At 41.8% G+C, this 20,272-nt stretch overlaps 2 gene segments (V, D, J or C); both read left to right on the plus strand.

The window, feature by feature from the left end:
* The window catches only part of LOC118773780, a 51,858-nt gene extending 49,029 nt beyond the window's left edge, over positions 1 to 2,829 (plus strand). The window contains 2 exon segments of the C gene segment in view: positions 967 to 1,045; positions 2,426 to 2,829. Of these exon segments, the coding sequence occupies positions 967 to 1,045; positions 2,426 to 2,742 (396 nt within the window).
* LOC118772732 lies at positions 479 to 17,864 on the plus strand. The segment is given in 2 exon segments: positions 479 to 530; positions 17,371 to 17,864. A coding segment is annotated over 1 exon segment (243 nt).
* The last annotated feature ends 2,408 nt before the right edge of the window (positions 17,865 to 20,272 follow it).

Here is a 20,272-nt window from a genome sequence, read left to right on the forward strand (position 1 = left end):
AGGCGAATGTTACTCTACCGCACTCTGGTGGTAAATTTTCTCACATCTGCTAAAGCTGGTGAGAATCGTCTGGATGTTGTTTCTGTCTTCTGTGATTTACCCCTCTGCTCTTACTCTCTGGAGTTTATCTGTAATATGGGAATACACAGCATGTATCATCATTAATAGTGGATGCTGTCAGTCATTAGGAAACCGTAGAGAAAACGTAAGTCTGAATCCTCTGTTTTCCTTTTGCTGCCGTGTCATCGGAAGGTTCACACGGATCCATGGTGGGAAAGAAGTTAAATGAAATTATATGTGCAATAATGGTTATTTGTACATTCGAATACGCCAATGTGTCAGAATTATTTTATAACTGATGCTGCAAGAGGGATTCAGCGCTGAGTCTGTTTATAGTTTAATGCATCAGTTGTTCGCTTCGCAGTGAGAAACGCAGACGCTGTAGCGCAGGGAGGTTTTTGTACAGCCAGTCAATCAGAGTCAATCACTGTGGCGGACTTTCGGCAGCGGCACCAAACTGGAGATCGGCAGTAAGTTTACAGCGATTTCACTCTACATTTCGCCATATGTATAAACTTGAAAGTTCATATCAGTCTAGTATGATAGTTAAATATTGCTTGGTTATTTTTGCATATATTATTTGTAATTGTAGCAACAAAAATACATTTTGCATCTGTCGAACGATGTGCACGTTATTCCCAACGCTTTACTTTTCTGGAGAAAATAGGTCCAAATTATTAAAATGTTGCGCGATGCATGTATTTACTTCCAAATACGTACGTGTTTTACCTGGATTGAGCTAAAGAGCCGCAGTAAGAAGAGTTTTATTTTTTAAAATATGGGTTTTACTTGACTTTTATGTAGAGGGAAAACGCAATGCTTCGTTTTCCAAGGATGACAAAACTTTTGTAGGATAAATTCATTTTGCCGCTTAAATCTTTTGGTTTCTTCTCCGCGCCGGGTGAGAGGTTTTTGTGCGGGACACTAATAGGAACTGAATCACTGTGGTACACTTTTGGCAGCGGCACCAGACTGCACGTTGGAAGTAAGTATTCCGATTTAAAGTAATATTAAATAACCATCACACGTAGTGATTATTTTTCCTATAAAGGATAGTTTGTTATCTACCTCCAGGATTTCAAGTACAAACAGTGCTTTGTGTGGAGTACGTTAGGTTGTGTTTATTATGCCATCCGAAATGGAGATATTCGTAGCGCTCAAATTAATGTGAATAATGCTTATAAGGACAGTTACAACATTTTGCTAAAGCTCTGTTATCTCAATCTCGTCCATGGAGCGAACGCGTGTGTAAACAGTTGGGTCTTTTCTGTGACACGTTTTGCTAATACTGCACAGATATTTCTTACAAAGATCTTACGAAGTCAATCATTTTTTCTTTAAAAAGATATAAGACCTTGGTAATCGTCAGTCAGATGAAGTTTTCCTAGAGAAAACAAGCCTTTAAAGTATTGAATTCAAACTTGCTTCATGTCTTTCTGATTACGGGTCCGTTTTAAAAGAAGGCTCAGCTCGAGCTTCTTACTTCTACTTTCGACGAAAGATTTTCAAAATAATTTTCCATGAAACGTGTCTGAAAACAAAAATGACTTTAGACACAATGTTGCTACTTAGTGCGTTTAACTGTTCCGTTTTAGAAGTTTTTTTTTTTTTTTTTTTTACCTGAAATTTCCATTTTCTTAAATCTGCTCATGTTGTTCCTAATGATGAGAAAAGCCTAATCTTACCAAATTGTTGGATACAAATATTTCGGTTATTTTCAACAAGATAGAAACTTATAAAAATCACATTTTATGCCAGGGACATTTCTAGCTATTGAAAAGATCAGGGGCTAAGTCAAGTTTGCCTGGGGCTTGCCTTCTTTTTTTTTTTTTTTTTTTTGATGGCAGGCAGGTTGGGGAGGTTATATCTACCTTTATAATAAATAAATATTATCACAACTTCGGACGGGGGAAGTCAAGTTCCGCTCTGTTACACGGTCTGTTGTTTTGCAATGAACACCTCCTTTTTCAGGGCGAAAATATTCGGGGCTATAGCCCCTAACGATCGGACCTAACGACGCCACTGTTTGATGCATTTGTAAAACTAGGACTGGAAGTAATTTTTTCAGTGGCCTGTATAGATGGCCTGCAAAATATATCGGTATCTCTGAGGTAAGACTGCAGTAAAAGGCTACATTACACACTGCAGCAGGGATCAGGTGTTTTAGAAAATGTCCTGTTAGTGTGCAGTATAGATGCATTTCTACAGTTAGTCTATGCACTGATATTTTGTAATACAAGTTCTGTATTTGTTTCTTGCATGATCTGATTGAAAATAAGAGTCTCTTCTCCATCTCCTGTAATCCTGTGCTGAGTCTGTATTTCCTCCCCTCTCTCTGACCTCATGTCTCTGCTGTTTCTCCCAGAAAACGTCTCCCCCACCCTCATGGTCCTGCCCCCCTCTAGCGTGGAGCTGTCCAGCAAGAGAACGGCCACGCTGATGTGCCTGGCCAACAAGGGCTTCCCCTCAGACTGGACGCTGCGCTGGAAAGTGGACGGTAGCAGCAGGAGCTCGGAGGCGAGCGGCGGGGTCCTGGAGAAGGACGGCCTGTACAGCTGGAGCAGCACCCTGACTCTCTCTGTGGACGAGTGGAACAAGGCGGGGTCACTGACCTGTGAGGCCACCCAGGGCTCCCAGACTCCGCTCACTCACACACTGAGGAGAGAGCAGTGTTCTGAGTAGCGCCTCACACACTCCTGTGTAGAGCGGCTGAATGCTCTGTTTTTACTCTCTTCTGCACTCAGCTCTTCTCTTTCTTACTCACTGATTACTTGTAGACTAAGTGTACTGTGCTTCAGCTCATGTGTGAGTCCATTCTCCAGACTGAGCTTTTAGCAGAACAATGTTTCATGTGCTCTGATCCCTGTTAGATATGTGTCCATGTGTGGTTTGATGCTTAAATGCTGTTATTATTGTAATAGAGAATAATAAAGATTTCTTCTTGAGTCATAAAGTCTGTTGTTATTCTCTTTATTAATACAAACACAGGGACAGATACACTCTTTGTACTGGTGAGATAGGAGGGTAAACCTGGAGTTTAACTGAAATCACTTGGAGCCATCAGAGGAGTGATAGATGTCTGAAATCAAAGCTGTGTGTGAACTGCACCCCTCCTCCATGTCCATTGACTCTGTGGGAGTTATGAAGATGAAGGAAACCCTGTTTTGGGGGAATTATTGCTACATTGCATTACATATAGCTTAACACAATGACCCTGGGAGGATAATGAACTCAGTTACACAATTCTGTCCAGCTGCCATCTCCAAGCATGAATAGAAGGAGTTTAAGACACCATGCATATGAGATTAGCATGATATACGGTACAGTTTAATGTGAGAGGATTATTATTCAATGATTATAAATTTTTGAAGAATGCCAGAATGTTTGTGCAGTTGAGCTTACATTTGTAATGGGTGAATACTATTATTTTTTTAATATTACTTATTGCCCTACGACATTCTATTTTTAATCAAGCATAATTTAAAATGTGCATAAAAATTTACAATTGATTTAAAGTACAATGTTTTACCATTAGACCTGTGCGTGATGTGTAAATGCATGAGGTAAAATAATGCATTTAGCAGGTGGCTGGAGGCCTGAGCAGTGAGAGGAGTGTATGGCTATATAAGCTGCTGCTTTATGATGTACAGTGTGCTCTCAGCTCACACTAACCCCCATGGGGACGGGGGAACATCTGGTGACAGTGCTGCTCTATTCTGGGAGTAGCAGAACCGCCCTGCCTATGCAAATCTGAGTTTCACCCCCACAGCTCACAGTTTCACAGTTTCACTACCCAAAATCCCCTGGACTGGGGCAGCTGTGTGGGGGTGGACTGATTTCACCTCTGTAGAAGAGGGACAAGTTAAATTGATTATATTTTTAAAGCATATTGGTAAACAAATATTAACGAAGTAATTAGTGATCCATACACATGTTACAAAGACATCAAACATGTAATAAATGTATTATCTTTATAACAGCAGAAAATCTGTATCCATCTATAGTTTTATTGAGTCAGCCCAATATCACATTACAACGTGATTTGGCTGGTACTTGATGACCAGCACAGGTCATATCAACTACACAGCAGAACAAGTCAAATCACACCAATCACACTCTTTTCTCATCTTAAATATGTTTCTATGCAGCTTCTTTAGCACATGCAATTACATATGCAAGATCAATTTCTTGTTTCAGTCCCTAGAGGGAAACAAAGTGTAGAAATGACAGTCAAGGTGTTTCCTCTTGTAACTGAAGCTGCTTTAAGTCTCTGGTTTTGTAAATGATAACTTTTGTATTTTCCAAATGTTGGCATGCTCTAGTGCAGGAGACTGTAGTTTCTGTACCACTGTATGACTCAGCAGAGTTCACTCACACAGAACTACACAGAACTTTACTGTTCTATCACTTCACTCCAATGTGAGAATGAAGTAAAGCCCTGAGATTCTCACCATGACTCTGACATACATGCCAACCCCACTGATAGGCTGCCTGTGTCAGTACTATTCCTGCTGCACCTGCAACCCATTTCAAAGGAATCCTTTCCAAAAGCACCCACCCCCTGAAGGTACTTTGCAGTTCTGAAATCTATGAATACTGTATGTAGTGAGCCACAAACACTGCAGAATATTTTATTATTTATCATTATTAATCAGCATCAATCAGCTTGAATGATTTTCCATTTTTTGTTGTCTCATTGATCTTCTGTTTACCTCAATACTGCAGTGAAAAGTTTGATTTGTGTTCGTTATAACGCTGCCCTGATGATCATAAGGAGCAATGAAGAGTGAATGGATATTTGCTTTACTGCAATTCTCATCTGATGGCGGTTGTGCCAAGAATCATTTGGACATTATTCACTTTGAGCTGTGCTTGTAAAGGGAGCGTAGCTCTTCTTTCTCTGGCCCAAGCACATGGTTCCGTCCCTTTAGTCACTTTGAGTGGTGGGATATCAATATGACATGGCTGAGTATGATCACTGTCGTCACTCTGTATATTTCGTGGTTACCGAATGGGTATTAGTGTTCTTGTCATGAGATTGCAAACGAAAAACAGAGTTCAGTCCTCTGCTGACATCTAGTGGAAATTACAGCTTTACTACTTCTAGTACTACAACGTAACGCAAAGTTGTGTGAAACTAATTGTCAAGGCACAGGCACGGACTCAAACGCAGACCAGGAACTTTCAGGTTCCAAGAGTTTTATTAAGAATCGCAGGGCAAGTTCGGTGTGACAGAACGGGCAGGGTCAAAAGCCGGAAAGGCAGTCCAAGGCAGAACAAACAAGGAGCAGGGATCAAAACAGGGACAGGCTGGGTCAAAACCGGGAAGGCAGGCAGATCAGGCAACCAAGGCAGGATGGCAGGCAGGGACAAGGTAGGCAGTCAGGCACCGGTTCAGCAACACGAGAACACGAGTAAACAGGCGGGTACACATTAGAGAAGACACTGAGATAAACTGGCAACAATACAGAGACAAGCAGGATAGATAAAGGGCTGGGCTGACGAGGAGATGAGATGGAGGTGGGCAGGCAGGCAGGTGGAGGCGATGAGGAAATCAGGTGGGCGGGGACAGGGCGGAGAGTGGGGCAGGGCTGGAACACATGGGAACTATAAATAAACCCGCCTGTTACTCGTGTTGCTGAGCCCGTGCTGACTCCTGTCTGACTTCGTACCTCGTCTCTGCCTGCCGTTCCTGCCTTGGTCCCCTGATCTGCCTGCCTACCCGGTTTTGACCCAGCCTGTTCCCGTCCCTGATCCCTGCTCCCGGTTTGTGCCTGCTGCGGACTGCCTTTCTGGTTCTGACTCTGCCTGTACTGCCACCTCAATGTCGCCCAACGATTCCAATTAAAGCCCTTGAAACCCATACTCGCATGTGACTCTGCGTTCAGGTCTGGTGATGCATCCGCACTCAGAGCAGCAAGGAGAAACCTCACTGCGGGCATAAAGAGGGCCAAAGCTACATATGCTCTCAAAATCCAGGGTCACTTCTTCACCAATGACCCCCGGAGCATGTGGAGGGGCATCAAGGACATCACAGACTACACCAGTCGAGACACAGAATGCCCCAGGGACCCGTCTCTTCCTGATGCCCTTAACACCTTTTATGCTCGTTTTGAGGATTCCAACATCTCCCCTGGCTCCAGGCTCACCCCCCACCAGGTGAGCTGCCCCTCAGCGTGACCGCAGTAGATGTGAGGAGGTCGATGCAGAAAGTCAACCCCCGCAAGGCTGCAGGCCCAGACAACATCCCAGGCCGGGTCCTCCGGGACTGCGCACTCCACCTGGCAGAGGTGCTGACGGACATCTTCAACACCTCACTTTCCCAGGCTATTGTCCCAACATGCCTTAAGACTGCTACCATTATCCCCGTCCCAAAGAGCTCAACAGTTTCATGCCTGAATGACTATCGCCTGGTAGCACTCACCCCAATAATTATGAAGTGCTTCGAACGGCTGGTCATGGCACACATGAAGAAAACCATTGACATCACAGCTGATCCCCACCAGTACGCATACAGACAGAACCGTTCCACTGCAGATGCCATTTCATCTGTGGTTCACCTGGCCCTCACTCACTTGGAAAGTAAAGACTCCTGTGTCAGACTGCTCTTGCTGGACTTCAGTTCCGCCTTTAACACCATCATCCCACAAACCCTGATAAACAAACCGACACTGCTTGGACTGAGCTCATCCCTGTGCAGCTGGGTGCTGGACTTCTTAACAAATAGGCCCTAGTCTGTCAGAATCCACTGATCCTCCCCCATCATCCTCAACACCAGTTCCCCCCAGGGGTGTGTCCTGAACCCCCTCCTGTACACACTGCTGACCTATGACTGCTCAGCCAAGCATCTGAGCAATCACATTGTGAAGTTTGCAGACAACATGGCAGTGGTGGGACTCATCACTCACAGCGATGAGTCCGAGTACATGCAGGATGTGGAAAAACTGGAGGCCTGGTGCAAAGTAAACAACCTCTCCATCAATGTAAAGAAGACAAAGGAGATGATTGTGGACTTTAGGGAGACCGGCACCACTCCCCCTCCCCTCCACATAGGGGGAGCAGCTGTTGAGGTGGTCTCTTGCTTTAAATACCTGGGGGTGCACATCTCTGACAACCTCACCTGGAGCATCAATACAGCCAGCACAGTGAAGAAGGCCCACCAACGCCTCTACTTCTTAAGGAGGCTGAAACGGCACCTCAGTCCTCTCCTCCTGCTACAGGTGTGTGGTGGAGAGCATCCTCACTTCCTGCATCACTGTGTGGTACAGTAACTGCTCTGCTGCAGACAGACAGGCACTGCAGCAGGTAGTAAAGACTGCCCAGAGGATCATCGGCAGCAGCCTACCCACCATAGGTGACATTTACACCAGCAGGTGCAGGAAAAAGGCCCCCTGCATCATGAGAGACTCTACCCACCCTGCTTACGGACTGTTTGCCCCCCTCCCTTCGGGCAGAAAGTTACACAGCATCAAGGCCAGAACCACCAGGCTGGGGAACAGCTTCTTCCCAGATGCTGTGAGACTGAGAATTCTGCAACCCACTGAACATTACAATCATTACTCCACATCAGGGTATTATTACTCCATATCAGGGCATTGCTGCAATTGACTGATAAACTTTGCACTTTTGCACTTTAAGACTGTAATCTCACAGAAAAATGCTGCTTCCCAGAAAGATTGCTGCTTCCCATTGAACAATTGTGTAAACTTTGTGTTTGTGTGTGCTTGCAAAATTCCCCATGCATGTATGAATGTATATGTATGTTTTCCCAAAAAAAAAACCTTCCTCTAAAAACCCATTCCACCTTTGCAGCAGTATAATTCATAACTGAAAGTTACTGTAAGTGTGCTTCCCAGAACAAGGAAAACCTAAACATTCAGATATGTAAAAATGTAACTGGCTTCAAAATGAAACTGTGCATAAAGTGAAGGCCAGCCAGTGTCATTCTCTATTCTTGCAGGTCTGGCTGCTTCCACTGAAGCTGAATTTCCATGTCAACAAAAAAGATTTGTGTTTGTGTAAATTAATCAAACAAGGCAATGTAGACTGATTATACGAAAGCTAATCACTGTTGCTGCTATTCCTACAGAAATTAACTTTCAGAGCCCAATTTTAATAGAGTAAATGTTAGTCTCTGATGCAATGTGAAATGGAAAAATGTACACCTTTAAACTTAGGATACTGTAGTTTTCTCTGGAGTGATAACATTAAAGATGAAACCTTCTGATTTATTTATGCATTTATTTCATTATTTATATATATACACATTATATATAATTCCTTTTTTTCTGTGCTGAACAGAAGCCGTCTCATTAATTTCCTAAAAATACATTCTCATTAATCAACACAGGACTCTGAAAAGTCATGAGGAGGTGAGAATAATGAATGGTTATTATTTCATGGAAAGACTTAACTAGTTTTTCACAAGGATGGGATTCACATTTGAAATGACTGTTCTGTTTGACTGGGGTTCCCCCTCATGGATATTATGGTTTAGTCAGGAGGGGCTGGAATTTGTATTGGGTATTGCAGCCTTCTGCTTCCATACCTTTATTCTCATATACCTGTTATTAACACATACAGGTGGAAGATGAAAAATAGAAACACCCATAAAGTGTCACACAGTAGAGAGCTGATTCACTGAATGCAGCCAGGATGATATGGAAACGTTGTCATGGATACTCTGCCTTCTAATGGAATCAGTGGACCCAGGCCATGCCAAGAAAATACAGCCACTGAGGTTTCCTCTTGCAGCCATGCTGGCTCATCACAGCAGACTCATACAGCAACAGTCTGCTTATATATACACCATGAGAGGACTGCTGTTTTAAGAGCCACTTCAGTGTTTTCCGGAATAGCAAATCTCCACATATTCTCCTTTACACATTCTCATCTGACAGTGTTTGTGCCAAGAATCATTTGGACATTAATCATTTTGAGCTGTGCTCGTAAAGGGAGTGTAGCTCTTCTTTTTCTCGCCCAAGCACATGGTTCCGTCCCTTTGGTCACTTTGAGTGCTGGGATATCAATATGACATGGCTGTGTATGATCACTGTCGTCACTTTGTATATTTCATGGCTACCGAATGGATACTAGTGTTCTTGTCATGAGATTGCAAAAAAGAGACATTGTGCAGTCCTCTGCTGACATCTAGTGGAAATTACAGCTTTAGTACTTCTAGTACTACAATGTAACGTGATGTTGCATGAAGATGTTACGTTCTGACAAGGTAACTTTCAGAAGTAGTGGCATTCTGTGATATCAGCTGAGCAGGGTCATGTGAACAGCTGACACTGTCCCCATTGGGATATCAACCTGGCCACTCTAACGCAATGACTTGGTCAGGTGTTTCTTTTGAAGCTAAATTTTGCCCAAAGTATACTCCATATACCATTTCTTAAAGGAGGCTATTTGAAGCTGTTCCCGGCAGAAAGCTAATCATGGCCGATAGCTTGATAACAGTAACTAATGTTCCATAGTGATATAGGCAAGGTAGGCATAGGCATTGCCTTTTAAAAAGACATTCATCCTGAATTCCCCAAATTCTTACTCCTAAGTCAATTTTACCATGAATGCAGAGGGTGAGTGCTCAAATGAAGATGATGACAAAAGCCATTGTTGTTGTAAAATAATGAAAACATGAGAGAAAATACAATGTGCCAACTTTTACCATTCAGCTCCTCCACAGACTGTATCTCATGTCTTCGGCTTCCCCCTCAGCACCTGCAGTAGGTCCCAGCTGCAGCAGTGCAGTCAGTGTGCAGTCTGACTGAGGGAGGTTTTTGTACGGCTCTCTAACACTGTGTGAACACAGCAACACTATTAGGGTAGTGAAAACTCTGACAGTAGTAATCTCCTGCATCTTCAGCCTGGACTCCACTGATGGTCAGAGTGAAGTCAGTCCCAGATCCACTGCCACTGAATCGATCTGGAGTCCCTGTGTGACGGGTGCTTACATAACGGATCAGGAGTTTAGGAGCTTCTCCAGGTTTCTGCTGGTACCAAAATAGAGCACTGTCTCCATCAGAATCTTCGTACACAGCACTGCTGACTTTACAGCCCATTGACACTGTCTGCCCTGGGAGAAGAGTTTTCACTGCAGGAGTCTGAGTCACAGTGTACTGCCCTGCAGTTTCTGAAAATCAGAGCAACACAAAGAAGTAATGATAAATTACTGAACCAATTCATTTAGACAATTTAAGCAACTTCCCCTCATATGAATTCCCTCATTTAAAACTAAAATGTTTATTAATTAAATAAAAAATGAAATATAAAACCCTCTCACCTTGAGTGCAGAAGGCAAATGCCCAGATGAAGATGGTGATAAAAGTCATTGTTGTTGTGGGTTCTGTTGCCATGAAGAACAGCTCTCAGTCATGAAGTGTTAAACTCACAGGATTATAAACACTCCCAGAGCACTGAAGCATGTGCTGCCAATGCAAAGTGTCTTCTCTATGCAAATGTTCTACAGCGGGCACATGTAGCCAAGCAGTGCTGTGAACTGTGGTGAACGGTGTTGTGTGCTGTGATGGAGAGGAGTCAGAACACATTGTGATTACCCTATTGCGACTGTTTTATGACTCTGTAAACCAGTCATTGCCACCTTGTCTGTGTAATTATGTAACAGTGTGTCAGTGTAGCCATTTCTGATGACTGAATGTTTACCAATTCATACTTTCACAAAGGAATATGACCTGCTGTAAAATGTCACATATTCATGAAAGCAGATTATCAAGAGCAGCTAGAATAAAAGGAGCAGCATAACAGTTTATGTATTCATGGTAATTCCCTTGTTTGTGTCATTGTCTCATTATAGTAACTCCACTACTGACAGTCACAGTTATTTGGTTTGAAAGGTTTCTTTAACCTTTTCTATAAACTATGATGTGATTGTTAAAAAAAACAGGTGTTTAATTGAATAGCCTTCTGTCATGAACCAAAGACAAGACAGAGACAGTAAAAGTACATGTCTATACATGGACATTATATTTAAAGGGCTGGTCGCTGTCAGAGTGATTGTGCAGTAACTTCACTAGAGATACAGATGGTGATTTTTAGTCACAGTCTTATTTCTGCTGGTAAATCTATGAGTGTCTCTCCTTCTCCAGAGCCTTTAATCAGCTGCAGCAGCTGCAGAATCCTCAGACAGGTGTAGCAGGCTGGTCCAGGTAACCCTCCTTCCTGGATGTTTGACCTCTGGCCCCATTAAATCTCATAGTTTGTGTTTGGAGATCCTGGTGCATCTTTTCATGTTTTGATTACATTTGTTTTGTTTGTTTTGTGTAGAGTGAGGGTCCCGGTTCAAGAGCCTAATGAAGTCTGACTGGGACATTCACTTTAATTCATTCTTTTACACACCCACCTCCAGCACACTTATTCTGTTCCTTTGTCTTTCTTCTTCTTTCACTCTGACATCACTAATGTCTTTCTCACCTCTAAGTCTCTGTCCCAAAATATCAACCCTTTACAAATTACTATAGGCTACCTAATCTTTTTTGTCAATGTGTTTGGCATATATTATAATACTAATTGCCTTTAAACTGTTCATTTCTACATTATGTGTTATACTAGTATGTAGTCCAAGCAACCTAATTGGCATGGAACAGTATTTGTTTACCAAATTTCATAGGGATTTAACCAGGCATGGAAAGGCATTTTCAAATCAGATGAAAATACAATGTGAAATAAAGGTTTTGAGAAATGACAGTTTGTATTCTATCACATACGTAATAATAACAGATAACAAAACGTGGAATCAAAATCTCTCCTCATGTCTCTGACCTGCTGTATCAGAGCTCTGGACTTCATTCTTGACATTTTGAATGAAGCTGTTGTATCACAAATATGACAATACATTCTCATGCTATGTGCCTGGGGTCATTGGCTTCCCCCTCAGCACCTGCAGTAGGTCCCAGCTGCAGCAGTGCAGTCACTGTGCAGTCTGAGGGAGGTTTTTGTATGGCTCTCTAACACTGTGTGAACACTGGGCCAGAGGAACTCATCATACAGTAGTAATCTCCTGCATCCTCAGCCTGGACTCCGCTGATTGTCATGGAAAAGTCAGTCCCAGATCCACTGCCGCTGAATCGAGATGGAGTTCCTGAGTAAAGGCTGCTCACTCTATAGATCAGGAGTTTAGGAGCTTCTCCCGCTTTCTGCAGGTACCAGGATACACACGGTGGGTTACAGGCAGTGCTCACAGTTCTGCTGGCTTTACAGCCCACAGTGATTGCCTCTCCTGCCAGAAGCGTTTTCACTGCAGGGGTCTGAGTCAAAGTAATATCAGCCCTGGAATCTGAAATAGAAATAATATGTCATTAGTGATTTTGAACCTGATTTAAGAAAACATCCAGTTATTTTTAGAAAATTGTATTTATGTATTATAATGTATGTCAAGTAAATGTTAAAAAACATGTACTTGGGCAAAATTTTACATAAAAAATGAGACTGAAAGAATCATTTCTGCTCAGCTATTTTTACCTTGAGAAGAGAAGGTATGTGTGTATAATATGTGCATTGACATCAGTATTTGAAAGTAATTTCATCCAGTTCTAAAAATACAAATTTCAGTATATTTCCAAAAAATCTTCTCACCTTGAGTACAGAAGGCAAGTGCCCAGATGAAGATGGTGATAAAAGTCATTGTTATTGTGGATTCTGTTGCCATGAAGGACAGCTCTCAGTCATGAAGTGTTAAACTCACAGGACTATAAACACTCCCAGAGCACTGAAGCATGTACTGCCAATGCAAAGTGTCTCCTCTATGCAAATGAAAACAGGACACATTTTAATAACTTTATCATTTATTATATAATCCGTGCGTGCTAAAGTATAGAGTGAAACAGGCTGCATGTTGAGACATTGACCTCAAGTCCACATTGGACAGATTTCTCCCATTTGATGACAGTTTAATAATTCAATCTACCCACGTGAAAAATGAATTTGGCAACAATAATGCGTTAATGGGTCAAAAAACACTCACACCATAACATAAACACCTACAAATGAAGTCCCCTCTTCTGTCTTTTTCTGAAAAAAAGGTCACATATCCTGTATTATGTGCTCTTATTTGAGGTGAGTGAATTGGGAAGATCTGAAATTCCTCTGAAAAATAACTAGCAAACCAGCAAACACAAAAGGAAATTAGTTTATAACACATTGTACTTTTACCCTATGATTTTAAAAGAGAGATCGGCCTGATGATTCTGTTGCCTATTTGACAACAACATTCCCTACAGTTTAAACAGAAGCTAACTCTGCATAGGGCACAGGACTATAAAATAACTGGAACCGTTACAGCAGTCAGAAAATATATTGCCCCACTGATACTGATGCACTACTGTCCTACTTACAATGAAACTGACACTACTGCTCCACACATACTGAGACCTGCACTAATGGCTCATATACAATGAGATTTACACTACTACTGCACCGATACTGACACGTACGTGCTGATGCTCCCCTTATCAGCAGCACCCCCACAGGTAACCCGAGGCACAGGCACATCCCCAAGGATCACTTGTTACGGACGACTGTTTTCGAAGAAAGAAGTGCATGCATTACCTAAGGAGCGACCCGTTCAGAGTTAAGAGTCTACGTAACCTGATATTCATGATATCGTAAATCTTTTTATTACTCACACAATAGTCTGCTAACATTTACTTTTAGAACTACAACACTTCACGTATTATTCACAATACCGTTTTTCATGTAATATGTTGCATTACACCTGTGCTATTGTGGTGTGACAAATTGTATATCCACATGCAGTAAATTGATATGTAGTTTGTAAGGACTGCCAGTAGATGTCAGTTAGACTAAGCAGGAAATTAGTTATTTTTATTTTTAGGGTGTATGAACCCTGGAAATAATGTAAAATTAAGGTGGGGTATTTTTTCCTTTTTAAAAGAAGACAGAAATGTGCTGATGTACCACAGGGGCATGCTAGAGGGTGGAGAGATAACAGGAGAATGTGGTGTGACTGTGAAGAAGTAACAATAGTTTACGGAGAAGATGGGGTGACTTTAAGGGAGGAGTTTGAGTTTCATAAGCAACCTTGCCAGTGGGTTACATTAGGTTAGGGTTATTTTAGGTCAAAGTGGATAGTCAATTATATATTTTGTAGCAGCCAAGGCAGATATGGAGCTGGGACAATAGGTTTCTGTATGAGTCAGGGTGCATGTGACAGAGAAGCCGATGTTGCTTCTGTTGGTGCAGGTGCAGGTTTTCACCTGACCTTCACTTCTCCTGGTGTCTTGTGTTAGGGATACGCCTGATACCTCCTCCCCATGCCTCTGACCACTGTGAGAAAGTTTTCATCTTATTCAGCAATAACGTTATGTGTATAACAGGAGGAGCTAGGGGAAAGTAATAAAAGAGAAATATATGCAGACTAAAGGGGCTTCCTTTTTGGGGTGTGAATGAGTGATTGGGGCTTCCTACATATACACCGCATATACACCTGTTGCTCCGCGGACCAAGCCGGTTTACTGTATGCGATTGATCACCATATGCAATAAACCAAACAACCATGATTACATCAGACTCTGTGAGGACCTATTATTTTCCGGAAGGCATCAAAGTGTGGAGGGAGCCTCCAGTCCGATTGGCCTAGACTGTGAGAGGTTTTCCACCACAATTTGCCATATTTTTAAGGTTAAATCGCTGTTTCCTCAAAGATAAATTAGCTAGAATTTTTCAAATCTCGTGTTCTAATCGCACCGGTTTTAGCATAAGTGCTAAACAGCTAATCACACTGGTGTGACCGTACAAGCGAAAGGGTTAACATGACGCCGTTGGTGCGTGAATGAGTACGTACTTCCGCTTACGCAGAGGACGTCAGTTGAGTAGGCGGTCATTCAGTGTGGCCCAGGACACATTCGTGTTCACACCGCTAAGAGAATGTGGCCATATGCGGCCCAGACCACTTCCGAATGTGGTTTGAGCGATTCGATCTCAATGCGTCCTGCATATTAATGCCAGTTGTGAACAGGACCTGAGACTTACGCAACTGCCCTACTGACACTGAGACCGACACCACTTACGCTGCCTCACTGACCCAGGAGCCTCAGAGAAACAGGCTATTCAGTAAATTGTGTTGATGTAACATTGGGTTAATGTGGTACACAGAGAGGACTGTCGATGCAGCAGTGGAAATACTGAAGGCGAATGTTACTCTACCGCCCCCTGGTGGTAAATTTTCTCACATCCGCTAACGCTGGTGAGAATCGTCTGGATGTTGTTTCTGTCTTCTGTGATTTACTCTTCTGCTGCTACTCTCTGGAGTTTATCTGTAATATGGGAATACACCACATGTATCATCATTAATAGGGGATGCTGTCAGTCATAAGGAAGTCATGGGGAAAATACGTCTGAATTCTCTGTTTTCCTTTGCTGCCGTGTCATTGGAAGATTCACACGGATCCATGGTGGGAAAGAATTTAAATGAAATGAAATGTGCAATAATGTTTATTTGTACATTAATCGAATACGCCAATGGATCGGAAAATCTAGAAAAGATTATTTTATAACTGCAAGAGGGATTCAGCGCTGAATCTGTTTATAGTTTAATGCGTCAGTTGTTCGCAGTGAGAAACGCAGACGCTGTAGCGCAGGGAGGTTTTTGTACAGCCAGTCAATCAGAGTCAATCACTGTGGTTGACTTTCGGCAGCGGCACCAAACTGGAGATCGGCAGTAAGTTTACAGCGATTTCACTCTACATTTCGCCATTAGTATAAACCTGAACGCTCATATCAGTCTAGTATGATAGTTAAATATTGCTTTGTTATTTTTGCAAATACTATTTGTAATTGTAGCAACCAAAATATATCTTCCATCTATCGAACGATGTGTACATTATTCCCAACGCTTTACTTTTCTGGAGAAAATAGGTCCAAATTATTAAAATGTTGCGCGACGCATGTGTTTACTTCCAAATACGTATGCATTTTATGAGGATTGAGTTGAAGAACACGCAATAAGAAGGGTTTCGTTTTTTTTTTATTATGGGTTTTACTTGACTTGTATGCATAGAAAATCGCGCCGCTTCGTTTTCCAAATACGACGAAACTATACTTTTTTAGGATAAATTAATTTTGCCCCTTGAATCTTTTGGTTTCTTCTCCGCGCTGGGCGAGAGGTTTTTGTGCGGGACACTAATAGGAACTGAATCACTGTGGTACACTTTTGGCAGCGGCACCAGACTGCACGTTGGAAGTAAGTATTCCGATTTAAAGTAATATTCAATAACCATCACACGTAGTGATTATTTTTCCTGTAAAGGATAGTTTGTTATCTACCTCCAGGATTTCAAGTGAAGACAGCGCTCCACATGTGTGGAGTACGTTAGATTGTGTTTATTATGCCATTCGAAATGGAGATATTCATAGCACTCAAATTAATGTGAATAATGCTTATAAGGACTGTTAAATCATTTTGGTAAAGCTCTGTTATCTTGATCTCGCCCATGGAGCGAACGTGTGTGTAAATATTTGGGTCTTTTTTGTGACACGTTTTGCCAATAATGTACTTTTGTGGTAATGCACACATATTTCTTACAAAATCTCACGAAGTCAATCATTTTTATTTAAAAAGATGTAAGCGTTTGGTGATAGACTGTCAGATGATTACGGGTCCGTTTTAAAATAAGGCTCAGTTCGAGCTTCTTAGTTCTGTGAGCAAGGGGAGACTTTGCGTTTGCGTTTGTGGTTCTCCGGGTTTTCGACGAACGATTTTGCGAATAAGTTTTCCATGAAACGTCTGAAAATGAAAATAACTTCAGACAGAATGTTGACTCTTAGTGCGTATAACGGTTCCGTTGTAAATTTTTTAACCTGAAAATGATCATTTTCTTAAATCTACTCATGTTGTTCCGAATGATGGGAAAGGCTTAATCTTACCAAATTGTTGCGTACAAATATTTTGGTTATTTCCAACAAAGTATAAACTTTTAAAAATCACATTTGATGCATTTGTAAAACTGGGACTGGATTTTTTCAATGGCCTGTAAAGATGGTCTGCAAAATATATTGGTATCTGTAAGACTGCAGTAAAAGGCTACATTACACACTGCAGCAGGGATCAGGTGTTTTAGAAAATGTCCTGTTTGTGTGCAGCATAGATATCATTACATTTATATGCATTTCTACAGTCAGTCTATGCACTTATATTTTGTAATACAAGTTCTACATCTCTTTAGTGTTTGAACTTAAAGAAAATAAGAGTCTCTTCTCCATCTCCTGTAGTCCTGTGTTGAGTCGGTATATCCTGCCCTCTCTCTGACCTCACGTCTCTGCTGTTTCTCCCAGAAAACGTCTCCCCCACCCTCACGGTCCTGCCCCCCTCTAGCGTGGAGCTGTCCAGCAAGAGAACGGCCACGCTGATGTGCCTGGCCAACAAGGGCTTCCCCTCAGACTGGACGCTGCGCTGGAAAGTGGACGGTAGCAGCAGAAGCTCGGAGGCGAGCGGCGGGGTCCTGGAGAAGGACGGCCTGTACAGCTGGAGCAGCACCCTGACTCTCTCTGTGGACGAGTGGAACAAGGCGGGGTCACTGACCTGTGAGGCCACCCAGGGCTCCCAGGCTCCGCTCACTCACACACTGAGGAGAGAGCAGTGTTCTGAGTAGCACCTCACACACTCCTGTGTAGAGCGGCTGAATGCTCTGTTTTTACTCTCTTCTGCACTCAGCTCTTCTCTTTCTTACTCACTGATTACTTGTAGACTAACAGTGTGCTGTGCTTCAGCTCATGTGTGAATCCATTCTCCAGACTGAGCTTTTAGCAGAACAATCTTTCATGTGCTCTGATTTTTATCCCTGTTAGATATATGTGTCTGTGTGTGGTTTGATGCTTCAGTGCTGTTGTTATTGTAATAGAGAATAATAAAGATTTCTTCTTGAGTCATAAATTCTGTTGTTCTTGTCTTTATTAATCCAAACACAGAGACAGTGATGCACTCTTTGTACTGGTGAGATAGGAGGGTAAACCTGCAGTTTAACTGAAATCATTTGGAGCCATCAGAGGAGTGATAGATGTCTGAATTCAAAGGTGTGTGTGAACTGCACCCCTCCCCCATGTCCATTGACTCTGAGAGTTATGAAGATGAAGGAAACCCTGTTTTGGGGGAATCATTGCTACATTGCCATTACATACAGTTTAACACCTCAGCACAGGGTTCATAATGAACTCAGTTACAAAGCTCTGACCAGCAGCTATCTCCAAGCATGAATATAAGGATAAGACACCACGTATTTGAGATGAAGATGATATAGAAGACAGTTTAATGTGAGAGGACGATCATTTGATGATTATAATTTCTAGAGAATGCCAGTATGTTTTCACGCTTGAGATTACATTTATATAATATGTGAATAATACTAGTGTATTTTAATATTCCTTAATATTGCTCTGTGACATATTTTGAATCAAGCATTATTTAAAATATGCATAAAAATTTACAATTGATTTAAAGTGCAATGTTTTAGCATTAGACTTGTGAGTGATGTGCAAATGCATGAGGTAAAATAGTCCATTTAGCAGGTGGCTGGAGGCCTGAGCAGTGAGAGGAGTGTATGGCTATATTAGCTGCTGCTTCATGATGTACAGTGTGCTCTCAGCTCTCACTAACCCCCATGGGGACGGGGGAACATCTGGTGACAGTGCTGCTCTATTCTGGGAGTAGCAGAACCGCCCTGCCCTGCCTATGCAAATCTGAGTTTCACCCCCACAGATCACAGTTTCACAGTTTCACTACCCAAAATCCCCTGGACTGGGGCAGCTGTGTGGGGGTGGGCTGTTTTCACCTCTCTAGAGGAGGGACAAGTTAAATTGATTACATTTTTAAAACATATTGTTCAACAAATAGTATTAACTAAGTAATTAATGATCCATACACATGTTATAAAGACATCAAAATGAAATAAATATATTAGCTGTATAACAGCAGAAAATCTGTATCCATCTATGGTATTGCTGAGTCAGCCCAATATCACAGTACTTACACGGTGATCTGGGTAGTATTTGATAACCAGCAGAGGTCATATCAACTACGCAGCAGAACAAGTCAAATCACACTGATCACACTTTTTTTCTCATCTTAAATATGTTTCTATGCATCTTCCTTAGCGTATGCAATTATATATGCAAGATCAATTTCCTGTTTCAGTCCCTAGAGTGAAACAAAGTGTAGAAATGACAGTCAAGGTGTTTCCTCTTGTAACTGAAGCTGCTTTAAGTGTCTGGTTTTGTAAATGATAACTTTTATATTTTCCAAATTTCACATGATAAAATATGTCTTTGGTCTTCAAAGAAGTATTCATTATTCCAGTCTGAAAGCAAAGTTTGCTCAAATTATGTAACTGAATAAATTATGGCATGTAATGTTAAGTAAAATGCAGTTCATCTGAGTTACATTTCAGCTGATTCCAAGTCCAATATTTTGCTTTTAGAGACTTTCTGTTTTGTTATTAGATTTATAAAATCAGTTGTTTGAACCTCTACAAATAGCATGGTCCACAGACTGTTGTTCCTCTTATCCTGTTGGGACTCTGACTGAAAATTCTATCCAGCCCAGATTGAATGTATATATTATATTGTACTTCACTGAGTATGTTTGTGCTGTAGAGCTGCACAGAGCTTTACTTTTCTATCACTTCACTCCAATGTGAGAATGAAGTAAAGCCCTGAGATTCTCGCCATGACTCTGACATACATGCCAACCCCACTGATAGGCTGCCTGTGTCAGGACTATTCCTGCTGCACCTCCAACCCGTTTCAAAGGAATCCTTTCCAAAAGCACCCGCCCCCTGCGGGTACTTTGCAGTTCTGAAATCTATGAATGCTCTATGTAGTAGAGTAATACCGTATGTAGTCACCCACAAACACTGCAAAATATTTTATTATTTATTATTATTAATCAGCTTGAATGATTCTCCATTTTTGTTGTCTCATTAATCTTCTGTTTACCTCAATACTGCTGTGAAAAGTTTGATTTGTGTTTGTTATAACACTGCCCTGATGATCATAAGGAGCAATGAAGAGTGAATGGATATTTGCTGTATGTGTACTCTTTACTGCAGTTATTTTGCACAGTATGGATTCATGCCAGAAATGTAAGTTGCTGTGTCTGACTGTGGGGATACACTGGATATACAGGTTTAGACAGGAGCAACTGATGTTTGTCACTGGGTATTGCAGCAGTCCACTTCCATAC

The sequence above is a fragment of the Megalops cyprinoides genome, chromosome 2 (genome assembly GCF_013368585.1).
Source record: "Megalops cyprinoides isolate fMegCyp1 chromosome 2, fMegCyp1.pri, whole genome shotgun sequence".
In the NCBI taxonomy this organism is placed as follows: domain Eukaryota; kingdom Metazoa; phylum Chordata; class Actinopteri; order Elopiformes; family Megalopidae; genus Megalops; species Megalops cyprinoides.